This window comes from Euphorbia lathyris, chromosome 7, assembly GCF_963576675.1.
Source record: "Euphorbia lathyris chromosome 7, ddEupLath1.1, whole genome shotgun sequence".
Taxonomy (NCBI): Eukaryota; Viridiplantae; Streptophyta; class Magnoliopsida; order Malpighiales; family Euphorbiaceae; genus Euphorbia; species Euphorbia lathyris.
This window is the reverse complement of record NC_088916.1, coordinates 47,124,405-47,139,924: the sequence shown is the minus strand read 5'-3', so window position 1 is coordinate 47,139,924 and position 15,520 is coordinate 47,124,405. Positions and strand designations below refer to the sequence as shown.

Below are 15,520 nucleotides of genomic sequence, written 5' to 3'. Positions count from 1 at the left end.
AAATTTGTCTGGCAATAAAATTTTGCCTATTTTAAATTTTCTCTAAGAGCAAGAAGAAAGAACAGTGCTTAGCAAGGAGGGATCAAATCATCATTCTTTGTAAAGGAGTTGTCAATCAAGAGTGTCGTCGTCGTTGTTTCCTTTGAGCCATTGACTACAAAGAGAGTAAGGTCAGTCCATTCTCCTTTACTCTGTTTAAATATGTTGGTCTTTTTTGCACCTGCTTTCGCGTGGCTAAGGTCTATTGGTTTGCTGAGTGTTCTGGTGAAGTAAGTGTTATACACTATCCTCAAGGATTCGACCCTTGTAGACACTGGTTTGGATGAGACAGATGAAGAGGAAAGAGGTTCAGTCAGAGGGTGACCAGCCAGTGAAAGGGAAGAAAGGAAAATGGTGGTAGGAAAACCACGAGGGAGAAAACCACCAATTGTGAAAATGACGCTTTTCCTGCCACGAACTTCAAGTGGCGTACGGTCGAATAAGGTGAAAGTTGATGTGATCATTCAATAGTTCCACTTTCTTTCCACGTGCTTCACTAGGTGAAAGTTTTTTTTCCTATAATATGATTGGTATATTATATATAAAAGTTAGTCCTTTTTATGTGGTTATCTTTTACTATTTTGATGACTTTTTTTTTAATTGATTGAAACGATTTTATTGAAATAGAAATAAAATTTTAATGCTTTTATTGAAAGAAAATAAAGTTTAATGACCATTTTAAAACAAACTTTAAATTTTAGTAGCCATCGGTATAATTTACGTATATTTAAATGAGTTTGACATTTGATACGAGAGATTCTATAAGACAATACTCTGGTGACTGAGATGATCTTTCTGGTGCCTGACAAAAAGATAGTTAGAGCGAGACCGTTCACAGACGATCTCACTTCGACGTCTAAGTTAGCAAAATTCAAGGTGACATACTAAGCAATTGAGAGTAATTGCAAATAATGTGCGTATGTACCTTAATTGGAGATTTCTAGGTGCATTTATATGATATCTCTGTCCATAGACTCCTTAAAAGACAGATGACACGTAATTTTAAGTACATTGTGTTATACTTTATTTGTTCCACAATGGATTTCTTTTAAAGTTAATGCAAAATAATTAATAAATATAATTAATTTTAAATAAAAGATTTTGTTATCCTTGTATTAATTGTATCAACTAATAAATTTTTATATATTCCTAAAATAAAAAATCAATTTAAATAAAGGCATATTTGGTAAAAAAAAAACATGATGTATTACGGAAAAAAAATTCTAAAATAATATCTATTATGGAACAAAGGAAATAGTTATTTTTAGATTACCTTAATTCTATGAGAATTTTGCCGTACGTGATCTCAGTTGGATTTGAAAACTCTCTCTTGTTAGTTCATCTGTCAAAAAAAGGATGATATTTATGTTTAGTTGAATTTAACGACTCCTATTATTCCAGACGCTTTTGTTAACTCAAAATGGAGACATATAATAATATTATTTCACTATATTATTAACATTTAATTTTGTTTTTATTTTCATTTAAAGTGGTATTTTTTTCGTTATTAGTAAGGTGTTCTCTCACTTCATCTTCGAATAAAATTATATTCAAATTTTGGTGTTTGATGTTAAAAATTAATGACGCTCCATTATTATATTTGGAGAATAATGTGTAATTTATTAGGTTGTTTTATTGTGCTTCGACCTGGACAAATTTGTTGGCGTCCTTCCTTTCTCTCCCACCCCAGCTATGAAACTAGAGGGGTTATTTTGTAATTTCAGCGTTATCAGTTTAAGCAAAAATTAGAAAAAGATCGACCACAGTGGGAGTCGAACCCACGACCTTTTGATCCGAAGTCAAACGCGCTAATCCACTGCGCTATGCGGTCTTTAATGTATTCACAGTGTACAAACGTTATTTAATACGGATTCCATAAAAAGAGTGAAATAAAGTCTTGTTCTTATCGGAGATTTCCAATTTGCCATTATCTTCCAATCGCTGATAAATTAAACCCAAGCCGACAGCCTAATTTCCTCAACCTTCCAAGCTGAAGAGATGGAAGCTGCATACTGGTTGAGCTTAGCTCTCTTCTTCATCCTAATTCCCATATCTAAATTCATTTTACTAAAATATATAACACGCAATAATTTCCCTCCATCTCTCCCTTCTTTTCCCATCATCGGCCATATCCATTTGCTGAACCAACCACTTCACCAGACTCTTCATCACCTCTCTTCCAAATACGGCCACGTCTTTCTTCTCCGATTCGGGAGCCGTAAGGTTCTCGTCGTCTCCTCTCCAACCGCTGTTGAGGACTGCTTTACCAAAAACGATATCATCTTCGCAAATCGCCCTCGCTTGCTCGCCGGAAAACACCTCAATTACAATTACAGAACCATAGGATTCTCTCCCTACTGCGAACAATGGCGGAACCTCAGGCGATTAGCGACCTTAGAGATTTTCTCTTCTGCTCGTCTTGCCACGTTTACTTCTATTCGGAAAGACGAGGCCCGGCTGTTGATGAAGCAATTATATGAGGATTCAAGAGAAAAAGAGGTGAGAGTTAATCTGTCTTCAAAATCTGTTGGTTTTGCTTTCAATATCATGATGAGGATGGTGGCTGGAAAAAGTATTACGGAAACGATGTAGTTGATAGAGAAGCAGATCGATTTCGGGATATTATGAGAAAATTTGCAGAGGCTCATAGTGCGATGAGTATGAATGATTTTTTTCTAGTACTACAGTGGATTGATTTTCAAGGAGCGGAGAGGAAGATGCAGACGGTAATGAAGGAAATGGATAATTTCCTTCCGTCTCTTGTTGATGAGCATCGGAAAATGAGGAGTCAATATTTGTTGGGTGAAATTGAGAAGAAGACGACACTGATTGATGTCATGTTAGGGTTGCAGGAAGAACAACCAGGAGAATACACCGATATCAATATCAAAGCTGTTATGCTGGTAAGTCATAATTCTACTGCTCTTTCTAGAAGAATATTTATGAAATTCGCCCAAAATATGAATTTTGAAAATGTTTAGTTCGGTTTTCCGCATCTCGATTTTAATTAGGGTTCGAGAGAAATATTTTTTTAGATTTTTTTGGTTTTAGATTTTTTTGGTTAAAAGGGTAAATAATTTATTAGTTGCAATCTTTCTACGGAAATATTGTTTAGTTTCTTTATTTTGAAAAAACATATTATAAGATTGTTAATATTAATTTTTTTTTAATTTTTAATTGAACATATCTTAACTTTCAAGATAACTGCAATACGACATAAAATAATCATGTTATCTATCTATTTATGTTAAATATAACAGTTAAAAATCTAAAAAAAAAAACAGAAGAACCGTATCCACCTCTAATGTATCTGGTAAAAATAATGGTACTAAAAGCATCTCTAATGGGTGTTACAAGTTTGTCACTTGTAACACCCATCCACTAAACCTATTGTCACAAGTTTGTTGCATAAATTAGTAAGTTGCTTACTGAAGCAACAACAAAAGTAAGGGACTGAAAATAAAAAGAAACAGATAAAAGGCAGAAAGTGAAATCCACGAAGACTTCCTGAGAGCTGAAAATGGCGCGTGTATATATACAACATTCAAAAGCCATCCAAATTTCAAGTTAGTGGCAGAGAGACCACTGTTTCCCACTTTTAAACAATATCCTACTATTATTTTTTATTTTTTTAAGCCATCCTTTTACTTGTAATTTTAGGACGGTAAGATTTGTTTTGTTTATTAAAAACATTTTTTTTTAAGAAATTATTTTACTTTTTTAAACATCAAATCCTTTTATTATAATGGAGTGTTTTTGTGGATATTACTTGTGCCTATGTGGCACTTAATTATTGTTACATTCATGGTTGTTAAAACCGGAGCGGTCAAACAACCGAAAAAGACAAAGGGTTAAGGGTTTTAGGTTTAATCGGGATCCAACCGGAGTTCAACCGATATTCAAAAACCATGTGCAAATTATATTTTTATTCATATTTAATGTATAATATTAACTATATTCATAAAAATTATACTAATATAATAACATTTATTTAGTATCAAAACATGATATCAAATTAATAAATTTAACATGACAAATAAATATAAAAATTAAAGAAAATATATACTTTTAAAATTAATACTGATTATTTTTTATTAATAACTAGCATGTAAATATGCTAATAGGATATGTATTTTATAATTCAACTTAAATTTGAATTTATTAGATTTTTAAAATTTATATGTATATATTTAAAATCAAATGCTAATTAAACTATATTAATATTGAGAAAATATAATAATTTTTTTAACCCGAAAATATAATATTTTTTTAATGATATTTATCTAAATTGAAAAAATAATACTAAATTATATTTTTAATTATTTATGTTTATCAAAAAAAAATTATTTAAGTTATAACATTATTATTTATTCTTAAATAGTTAATAATAAACATAAGTGAAATGGTAGTGTAGTGGTGAGTGTTAGAGTTTATAGACCAAAGGTCTAAGGTTCGAATCCTACCTTTATCAAAATTTATATATTTTTTTATAAAGTAAACATTCCTAAAAGCAAACCGGACCAAATCGCTTAACCGATACTGGGTCAACCGATTCATGATTGAACCGGACGGTTCGAGGGGATTTGAACGGTTTTCACCGGCTCGAAATTGTGACCGGTTCTGGTCGAACCGGATTGGACCGGCCGGACCGGTCCGGGTTTGATAACCTTGTTACATCCATTAAACTTGCTCTAATAAATTATTTATCTTTCAAGAAAACAAATTTAAATTAGCTAATGATTCAAATATATAAAGAAAATTACTTTTTAAAGCATATTCAATTTCTTCTTACTTTTTTAAAACATGCATCATCTACCCACCATTTTTTCACATTAAAAATATTTTATTTATCAATAGAAAAATTATTACCTAATATTTTTTAAAACACAAACAGATTCTTAATATCACTTTAAATTTGTTTAAATTGACCTAATGACATTAAACCTGCTTATACACATTTTAATTTGTCTAAATCTATTCTATTACAGGAATTTTCACATGCACCTTAATGAGCAAGTAAAATTTGTTCATTCACCGTTAGATCTAGGCTTATTAGAATTTTAAAGTGGAGATTCAAAGCATCCTGGGACTTAGATTTAATAAGCCTATATCTAACGGTGAATGAGCAAATTCTACTTACTCATTAAAGTGCATGTAATCAGGACTGATTCTATTAACATATAACTATTACATTAAGGTAGAATTATTCATTAGCTTGTTGGTCTGTCCAGTCCTCCGAAACTTGCCTTCCATATATTCGTCTGAACGTGTATATTTAATTTTAGTCCAACCTAGAAGCTCGAACATAAAATGAATTAAATTTGATATTTATTTCAAAATCTATAGCCAACCAAGCCCGCCCTTCTAGAAAATGTTCTAACCCTCTAATTTTAATATTTTATTTTGTATTTACATTTGTGGCAATTTTCATTTTAATTTATCATATCATGCTTTTCAAACATGTCAGTGTACCAATACTTAATTGTAACAAAAAAAATCTAGGATACTTAGTCTGCAACTTACATCTAGATTTTAATTATTCTATCATTTTTTTAATATAAATATATTAGTTTTACGGTTTGGTTGAACTCGATTTGAAAATTTGAATTTTGAACCTGGCCTGAGTCCGATGTTAATAAAATGTGGGTTTGAATTGGACTTGTACAAAATAGTTATATGTCAAATTTGATTAAACCCGGCTCAAACCCGATCCAAATCCGAACCCGATATAAATAAAATGTGAGCTGGTTAAACTTAGTACAAAATAATTATATGTTAAATCAGATTACGCCCTGTCCGAGCTCGAGGTAAATAAAATACAGATTGTGTTGGGTTTATATATACTAGTTAGGGAAATTTAAATTTCGATTAGACTGGCTGGAGCCCGACCTATGAATCGGTCTATATTGAACGAATTCAGAGACTAATCAACCAAGGGCATATTGCATCATTAGCCTTGATTCTTTAATTTACAATGAACAATAACTTACTCAGATCTGTTCTTTCGGCAACATACAACAATAGAGTTTAATAATGTTACATTAAACGAATTCCCAGACTAAGTTTATTACGCTAAACAATAATTACACCTGATAAAATTTAGGAGGTCAAACAGTTTGTTTAACCAAGTTGAAAAGTCCTAATATATTTAATCTTGATTCTTTAATTATGATGTTCAATTGTTGTATTTCATCGATCACAAGCAAATATTTAATGTGTGATTATAATTAATTAAACTTCATATATATCATAATAATTAATCGAATGTTTATGATGTCAATCAAAATAAGTACTTGATCAGCAAAAACCAACAGATATGAAGATTACTTAAAATTGGTGTGTTATGAAATGGTACAGACAATGCTGGTTGCTGGAGCTGAAACGTCGTCATCTACCATGGAATGGGCAATGTCTCTGCTCCTCAACCATCCAGAAAAGATGAAGAAGGTTGTGGATGAGATAGACGCCAAGATTGGAGTAGACCGTCCACTCGAAGAAGCAGACTTATCAAAGCTAAATTATTTGCAAAACGTAATCAACGAGACATTTCGTCTGTACCCAATACTTCCCTTTTTACTGCCACATGAATCTTCTGATGACTGCACTGTCTGTGGTTATAATGTGCCAAAAGGGTCGATGTTGTTTGTTAACTTATGGACAATTCATAGAGACCCTAAACTTTGGGTAGAGCCAGACGCATTCATACCGGAGAGATTTGAAGATGAAGAAGGTGAAAGTTACAAGTTAATTCCATTTGGTGTGGGCAGGAGGGCTTGTCCTGGTGCTGTTCTGGCTAGACGAGTGATTGGTATGGCGTTGGCTACTTTGATTCAGGGGTTTGAATGGAGCAGGATTGATAATAAGGATCTTGATATGTGTGAAGTTATTGGACTTTCCTTGCCAAAAGCTCAACCTTTGGAGCTGCTTTGTAAGCCTCGCCCATACACAATCAATCTCGTCTGGCTCTCAAACTTACATTACAGGGTTAAAAATTGAAATGCACCTCTGTTGACTATCTTATTATCCTATTATGTTTCAATTAACTTAATTTCTAAATTAAATTTTATGAAAAATATAAAAAATTATAGCGGAAAATAAAAAAAATGTGAAAATATTATAATTTTTAGTCAACATACCAAAACGACAAAGTCTGTCCAGCCCTAACGGGATGGACTTCGAAAAATTACTTCTAATAGTCGGACTAAAATTACTCCCCAACTGTCAATTCTTGGCTCCGCCACTGCTTAAACCCGAAGTGAGATGAGGTCTCCTGTAGATTGGAGGCGGGACATTAAATATCAATTATCAAGCAGATAGAGAACAGTCGACGGGTAATCCTTGAAAAAACCAATACCTATTCATCGCTTCAAGAAAACGTGAAACGTTTGTGCTCTGCCTCACATCAAGCAGTTGAAGAAATGCAAGGTCACAGAGTCAAACTAGTGTTACCTCTCTATGATGCATAATGTTTACAATAAAAAAGAAAGCAAAAATTGGAGTGAAACAACAAAATATATGTAAAAACTAGCATTATTTGCCTTCTTTCACCTCAATGTATCAGGTCAGCAAAAAGAAACATAGCTTGAGAAAAAACACAAGCATAGGTCCAAAAACTTGTTAAAATTAGTGAAAAATACATAGCTTTATAAGGTCAAAACCATCCAATTGTACCCTTTCATAATAGTCACATAAGATAACCAACTAAATCAAAATTAAACCATATACACTTGTTACTAGTTACATTCTCGAATTACACCCAAAATTCAAAAGATCTCTCGACCTTCTCAAGTAGCAGTGGTTGAAGTGTAATCTCTTTGTTACCAAAGTTAAAGTTAGAAACTCCAAAGGGTATTTTAGAATATGTAAGACTTGAATAGAGCAACCACTCCTAAAATTATATCACTTGTTCTATCAAACTTTTAAGTTAGTATGAATGGTACCCATTTTTTCTAGACTTCAATTCAATACACGTGTACATAATGCTGAGATGGGTGTAGTGCAGATTGATAATAATGACAATACTATTAATAAAAGCATTAAACAGGAATGCAAGTCCAAAAGCCTATTGCTAGTTTAATTCAGTTGCAAGAAGAACATGTACCTTAGGTCCCTTCACTGCAAGACAATCAACAAACACTCTGTATCACCAACGTGCAACTCTTAATAACAATCACAAAATGGCCAACATCAGAATCCAGTGTAGTTGGAGTATCTGCTTCCATTTCTGTGTTCAATCAAGAAAACCTGTGAATTTGATACAATTTCTATTTTACTGTTCAATTAACATGACTCTAGAAAATGATACAAACCAAATTAACACGACTCTAGAAAATGATACATATCAATTTCTATTTTACTGTTCAATTAACACTACTATAGATGATATTGAATTTCATAGGAGATAAAAGTGACAGAAAAAAAAAACTTTAATAGATTCTAGTTTGACGTTTAACAGTTTAACACAATATAGAGATGTTAATACCCTAGGATAGTTGTCACCATCAACTTTCTGAAAACGAGTGGTAAGATCCCTTGCAGCTTTGGTAAAGTTTATTTTGGCCCTGCATCTTTAATTAAGAAAAATTATTAATGCATTCATCCTATGAAATGTATTTTTTTAAACAAAAAGCAAAAAATAAATAATTTATAAACTCATCCTAAAAGTCACACTTGTCCTGTCCATAATTATTATGGCAGTTGAATCACATTTCAATTATAGAAATAACACTTACTATTAGTGTAGTGGAGAACATATATCAATAGGATGCGATTACAATGTATACTATTGGGTATAATTCAAACAGATACAAAAGTTTATATTTTCAGGAATTTCATTCATACAATGAACCAAACTGTATGAAAGGGAAATAAAGCATAGAGATGAGGAAAAATACGAGTTTCTGGGATTTTTCCGAATGTATGACGAACTTTATCTTATACGTCCATCAGTAGTCATGTATACATGAAATTGCCTTGCTAGCTGAACAACTTGTTCCGCAGTTAACCCCGAGAAGCAGAACATTCCAATTGTAGTGTCTCCAAAGCCCTTTTTTTTTTTTGTAGTGTCATAATCCCATCATATTAATTAACTCGATCCAAAGGATTTTTTTAAAGAGTATTCTAATGTTTTTTCTTTTTTTTAAAAAAGATAACACTGCAAATTGGAAAAAATTGGCAGCTATGACTACATATTTTGTTTCAAAGATATACTGTGCTCATCCACACACAAATGCAGATGTACATATATAATTTATAGTGTATATAGAAAGAGAAACATAAATTAAGAATTTGAGAGAGATCGATGTAGCATTTCACAACAAATTAAACATCATCGTTACAGAATACAAACCTTAACTTGGGTGTAGTATAGTATTGGTTGTTTTCTGTTACGAGTATAACCAACCATCTCCATATAAGAATTCCAAAACAAGGAAAAAGAATACTCCTAAAACAACAATCAAATTATTCACTGTTTTTCCTTTGGCTTGCAAATTATCATAGCCCTTACGGACGTAATTCACCAATTGACGTTACCCGGTTTATAAATTATTATGTATCTTTCAAAAGATTATTAGCAGTCTTCATATTGTTATTATTATTTTATATTTGCTTGTCTTGGTATATGATTAGGTAGGTTTATATACGGACGGCTCTTTAGAATCTAATTAATGTTTACATATGCCCTTATCTCTTATAGAGAGAAAATACAGCTCAACGTTGGGCCATTAGCAGTAGCTCCTCCTGATGGGTAAGAGAGTGGCGAAAGTGGCACCTGTGACCATAGGGACACACTTGACCAGCCAGAACCATCCTGCAAACCTGTGTCTTGTACCTTGGGTGCCTTATGACCGGATGCAGCTCTTTGATGCCATGCGCAAATTGACAATTCTCGCCATATGGACATGCACCAGTCTCCTGCCATTTGTTGCACAGCTCTGTTTTCCACATCCCTTGATTGTATACATTGAACTCCACCGCTGCGTTCTCTCTCGTGCTTCCTCCTGCCACACATACTCTGGGTTGCACCTGTTAACATCACATATAACAAATACGCATTTTCATCACGGTTTTGACGGAATAATGACAGATTGTGCTTTTTCTAGTTTATACTCGCAATGTGTTAACTACGAATCCAAGTAAATGAAAGCATTTATTAGCAATTCTCTAAGTTCTAGCGCGATAATTAGAATTAGCCAGAGTTAGGGTTCTACCGGATGGAATGAGCATACAACACGTGACCTGGCAATGCAATGCTACTGGAACCAATCAAAACGAAAATTAGACTCACCGATTCAGAGGCGAGTTGATCTAGATGATTCGTAACTCGTGTCCGAGTTGAAGAAGTACACTGGCCGCCATTGCTTGCACTAGCTCGATTCACCTTGAGATAACCACTAGAGCGGACAGAAATGCTTTTTGGCACCGTTACCTTTTCTGGATTCCTCTTTTCGATCCTGTTTGGCTCCACAATCTCATGGCTGTTAAAGCGGCGTGGAATAGCTGCGTGAGAATAGATATTGAGAAGCTTGAGTAGCTTGCTGTTTGCTAATCTGAGATCAACATTTTCTTGGCGAAGCAACTCAATCTCTTTGGTGAGAGATTGGAGGCGAGCTAGAGAGAGCTCGTAATAATCTGTAAGCTCTTGGAACTCCAAAACAAGTCGAGCCTGATTAAGACGGTGGTCGGTGTCAAGTCGAACCTGATTAAGACGGTGCTCGGTGTCAAAGTCATCCGTTAATGCGGCCGAGGATGGGGACGAGGTAGAAGGCGTAAAAGAGAAGGAAAAGGAGTCTGGAGAGGAAGAAGATTTTGGCGGGAAAATCGAATGGTATAGTGAAGTGAAAGAGGAAGCAAACTGTTCAGTATGGTGATCGGCAGGCGGAGATAAATCAAGCGACGGCGAGATTGATGACGGAGTAGAAGCCGATTTCGGGTCCATGGTTGGAGACGCGCTTCTCTCCATAGTCGGCGATAATTGGAAATGTAACTGCTCAGAAAACAAAGTTCAGATTAAAATAATTAAGGCGAAAAAATACAAATCTGATACTTATGCGTCAGAAGAAAATCGAAAAGGAAAACAGAGCAAGAGTGTATTGATTACCTGAAAAGCGAGATAGAGAACCAGAAATGGCAGATTGGGGAAGGTACACAAGTGATCCAGTGGGTGTGTATGTACGATAGAAAAAATTTAAGAAACTTTTCAGATCAGTGGTTATAAAAGAGGAACTGAACACGTGGACGTATTGGATAAGTGGAAATATCTCAAATGGCTGAAATACACTAGAAAATCTCCCAACTCTTGATGGAATAGTGAAATCTTTGCTTCCCGCCAAAGCAGGCCAATGAAAAACTGTTGAGAAAAACAGTTAAGCGAGGGTGATGCAGATGTAGCTTGAGGCTGAGATCTATTACATATATAAAAAAATTGTTTAGTTAGTAGAGAATGACGTAGGATTGAAGTATAAAGTTGTTTTTTTTTTCAATTAAACATATTGATTTAACAAAAAAAAAAAAAAAAACAATATTCATGTAGATTTAATACGTGGATTCTCCCAGAATTTAGAGTTGGGTTCTTCCTTTTCTGCGGAGCTCTAGGCTATTCTTACTGGAATCAATCTTGCTAAAAGGCTGGGTGTTAAGAAGCTCTCTGTGGAGTCTGATAATTTGGAAGCAATCAAAATGATTTCTGAGAATCATTCTATGGGTCTTAACAGTCGCAACCTCATCAAAGCTATTAAAAGGCTTTGCTCCTCCTTTGAGTTCGTAGAGTTCAGACACATTTTTAGAGAGCAGAATCGTGTTGCTGATCGCTTGGCGACGGCGGGCCATGAAGGGACGTTAGGCGTTACTACCCTTCATGTTTCCCCTAATTTCATCTCTCCTCTTCTCTTAGAAGATAAGATTGGGGTTAGCTTCCCTAGGCTAATTCCTGGGTAGTTTGTTGTTGTTCGTTTTTCTTTTCCTTTTCTACCAAAAAGAAATACGTGGATAAATAAGTAATTTTTTTCTTATTTATCTACATATTAAGTTTATATAGAAAAAAATTTAAAAATTTGTTATATTGATATGCCACATGTTAAAAGTTGTGTCATATGGAAAAAGAATTAACTAATCGATTAGTTTTCCATATAAAATAAGTTAAATATCACGTATGGAAATACTCTAGGAGTACATGCTATTAAATAATATCATATGGGCCAAAAGACAAAATTTTGGCACAAAGATCAAATAAGGGTTTGATTTTTTTTTCAAAAATAAAAGTACATGTAAGAGTTACGTGTGAGATGGGTTTGATATAATTTCGGTATTTGGAAATCTTAAGAATTGTACTTAATAAAAGTCAAAAGTACAATTCAGTTTGTTTTAATTATAAAAAGGTAATTATTTAATTCGATTCTCAATTTTTTATTTGAATATTCATCCCAATTCAAGAATCCCTAACAAATTTGCTCAGTAATATTGCAAATTTAAAAATTTTCAAATTAAATTGCACCTAATGTAAGTAATGGTACAACTCGGTTCAATTCAAATGGCTTAATTATTTGGGTATAGGTCGAGTTTAAGAACCTTCAATATTCATGCTTAACACTAGTGATACCATGCGAATATAAACACGCCCATATGGCACTTACAAAGCCCGAACAACCACCTGGGAAAGAGAACACGTGGAGTCATCACAGTGAATATACTCAGTGTGATCCAGCCTTAGGGTTTTGGCTCGGGAAGTCTCTATAGACTCTGTGAAAAATTCACCAATGATAGCAATCACACCCAATCCCGTAAATAACGGACCGACTGGGCTTGAGGATAATAATCCTCGATAAACAGGCGCATGTTCATTTATCAACAGGTGACACATAGCATGCCATGTTAGGGTTTTACATCCTATAGATAATTGTTTTAGGATATAAATTATTTGTAAATGAATTGTTCTTTTATCAATCATTTGTTTTATGAGATATAGCATGATTAACAATATAAAGGCACTAAATCTTTTATCACAACTAATCAAGATAAATAAAACAAAATCCCAAATTTATTTAAGTAATCATAAAGTGTTCATACAAGCATAAAGTGAAACTATACTTTATAATAAGCCAATAAACTTAAAGCTGCTCTAAGTCAAGTAATATGTTTAGTGATTAACATATTGCTGTTAAAACTTGCATGTAATAATGTCTTCTATTATGAACAGAGAGCTGATCTCACAAGCTTTAGATATTGAGATATCTAGGCAGTTATATGGATTCAGTGAAGGAGTTCATACAAGCATAAAATGAGACTATACTTTATAATAAGCCAATAAACTTAAAGCTGCTCTAAGTCAAGTAATATGTTTGGGGATTAACATATTGCTGTTGAGACTTGCATGTAGTAATGTCTTCTATTGTGAACAGAGAGCTGATCTCACAAGCTTTAGATATTGAGATATCTAGGCAGATATATGGATTCGGTGAAGGAGTTCATTAGGATTAGGGACTCGACTTGAGATAAAAGGATGGATTTATCTAATGTTACATGTTTCATCTCAAAGGTATTAATTGGTGATTCTGGATTATGGAGTATGATGCTTTGACTTTATTTAAACACGTTCCATAACATGAGGGCTCATGAGGTGTGTGCGAGCAGGCGTTAGGTATCACATAAAGTAATTGCATGATAGTTAATGTTAGATTGAGCATTCCTCACTCCCGATAGATCGGAGATATATCCATAGCCTCTTATGGAGAATTAACTTGAAATCCTTGCAAGGTGATAAGGTTAAGGGTGGAAATGACGATTTCACTTAACCTATCTATTCAGGATTAATTCTACCTAGACAAGTAAACCAAACATCCCATTATATGTAACTTGACATATTCCATAGTTACGGATTCGTTTAAGGATATAGCTGATGAAGGATCGAATTATAGGAGACCTAATATGGAAAGGTAAACGTCAGTATCAATCTGGATTCTTATTGCACTAGGGGAATGTTTACGGTTCTGCTATTCACAGTCTGCTCACTTATTCTGTTATACACTTAGTTGAATTTAATATGTTTAAATTAGTTTTCAATAACTGTATACGACTAGTAGCGGTAAGAACCTAATGGGTCACATATGGGACTTGGAACTGGAGGACGGAATGCTAATTCTAGAGTGGATATAAAGGAGGCCAAAATTTATATAGTATGGGGGTAAATTCATTTAATTCATTTATTTAGATAATTACAATTGGATTTTAGTTATGGTTAAATCAATTATGGGATAATATTAATTAGTAAGTATAATAAGATTGTATCTCTAAACTATTATCCTAACATAAATAGATATTCTAATGGGATTAGAATTAGAATTATTATTTATATTTATATTAGATAGATAATAATAATAATAATAATTGTATTTATTTATTTAATTAGTAAACTTATTTGGATTAGGATTCTACTTAAGTGTTTTAACCTAATAAGATTAGGGTTAGAAAATTGAAAAGCTATAAATAACCCATCCCCCTTGAGTATTTCGGCCAAGCAAAATAAGATAGAAGAAAATTCTTCCGACTCCCACTCGACTAATTACCTTTTTCGTTTACTCTCTCTTTGATCCTGTGTTGATTTCTTTAAAGGCAATCTATTTTGATTGCTATTCATTGGTTGATTACTAATCGTTTCTTTTGTTTATTTGTGTTCGTGATAAGACAGTTGATTTCTACGTGGGCACTTCATTTGCAACGCTGGACAGTTCTTCAAGAAATGTACACACGTTTAATCCCTTTTAATATGAAATAATGATTAATGGATCTTGGAAAAAAGGAAAATAGATAAAGTAGATAAAAAAAGTATATTTCCGTTACACCTACGTTTCTCTATTTTCTTTCAGTGGTATCAAAGCCAGGTTAAATCCGTTATTTCATATATGAAAATATTAAATATTAAACACGATTTATAGGATTTATGATTAGGGTAATTAATAAATGTGATTTGTTAATTAATCAAAGAATACATTGTTGTTTCAATTATTTGATAATTAAATTTATATTTTGGAATTAATTTTAATTTGATTAAAATTGTTTATTAAATTACAATAATAAAAAGAAAGTACGCGGCTGTGAAATTGGCTGTTTCCATAGGCAGCAGCTCATCGCCACTGCCTTGTGGCAGTAGCGTGGCCAAGATGTCTCGAGACAGCTCGGCCACACCGAACCTGAATTTAAAATTGTTTAAATTTTTTATTTTATGTATTATTTAATTTTCAGAATATCTCGTTTTAGGTTATTTGTGTTTTGATTAGTTTTGCAAAAGTTGTTTAATATTTTTAAATTAATTGTATTTGATACGGTTAAATTAAAATTTACATAAATTTTTGTGAAATAATTAAATGCATATAATCTATATTTTGTATAGTTATATTTTAGAATCTAATTAATTAAGTTTATAGTTGATATATTTTAATTTGAATAAAATATAAAAGATACAAAATTAATTAAAAGGTTTAAATTG

The 15,520-nt window shown here is 33.0% G+C and overlaps 1 protein-coding gene, 1 non-coding gene and 1 pseudogene across 7 annotated transcripts; 1 reads left to right on the top strand and 2 right to left on the bottom strand.

Moving 5' to 3' along the window:
* Positions 1 to 1,796: 1,796 nt before the first annotated feature.
* On the bottom strand, positions 1,797 to 1,870 carry TRNAR-UCG (transfer RNA arginine (anticodon UCG)). Its single transcript has one exon. It is a non-coding gene; the product is annotated as a tRNA-Arg (tRNA).
* Positions 1,871 to 1,977: 107 nt separating this feature from the next.
* On the top strand, positions 1,978 to 7,147 carry LOC136234748 (cytochrome P450 81Q32-like; annotated as a pseudogene).
* Positions 7,148 to 7,209: 62 nt separating this feature from the next.
* On the bottom strand, positions 7,210 to 11,404 carry LOC136234749 (zinc finger CCCH domain-containing protein 14-like). Of its 6 annotated transcripts, none has more exons than XR_010691458.1 (7): positions 11,141 to 11,404; positions 10,328 to 11,026; positions 9,872 to 10,065; positions 8,522 to 8,606; positions 8,141 to 8,283; positions 7,394 to 7,431; positions 7,210 to 7,309 (listed from the first exon to the last, which is right to left on the bottom strand). XR_010691458.1 is itself a non-coding variant. In XM_066024221.1 (5 exons), exons 2-5 carry the CDS (start codon positions 11,000 to 11,002, stop codon positions 8,227 to 8,229), a joined length of 1,011 nt encoding a protein of 336 aa, XP_065880293.1. In that variant the 5' UTR covers positions 11,003 to 11,026; positions 11,141 to 11,404; the 3' UTR covers positions 8,089 to 8,226. The 6 variants fall into 6 exon arrangements, 2 of the variants coding, with proteins under 2 accessions (XP_065880293.1, XP_065880294.1); XR_010691460.1 differs by having other exon boundaries at positions 8,141 to 8,263; XR_010691459.1 differs by lacking the exon at positions 7,394 to 7,431 and having other exon boundaries at positions 7,215 to 7,309.
* Positions 11,405 to 15,520: the final 4,116 nt, after the last annotated feature.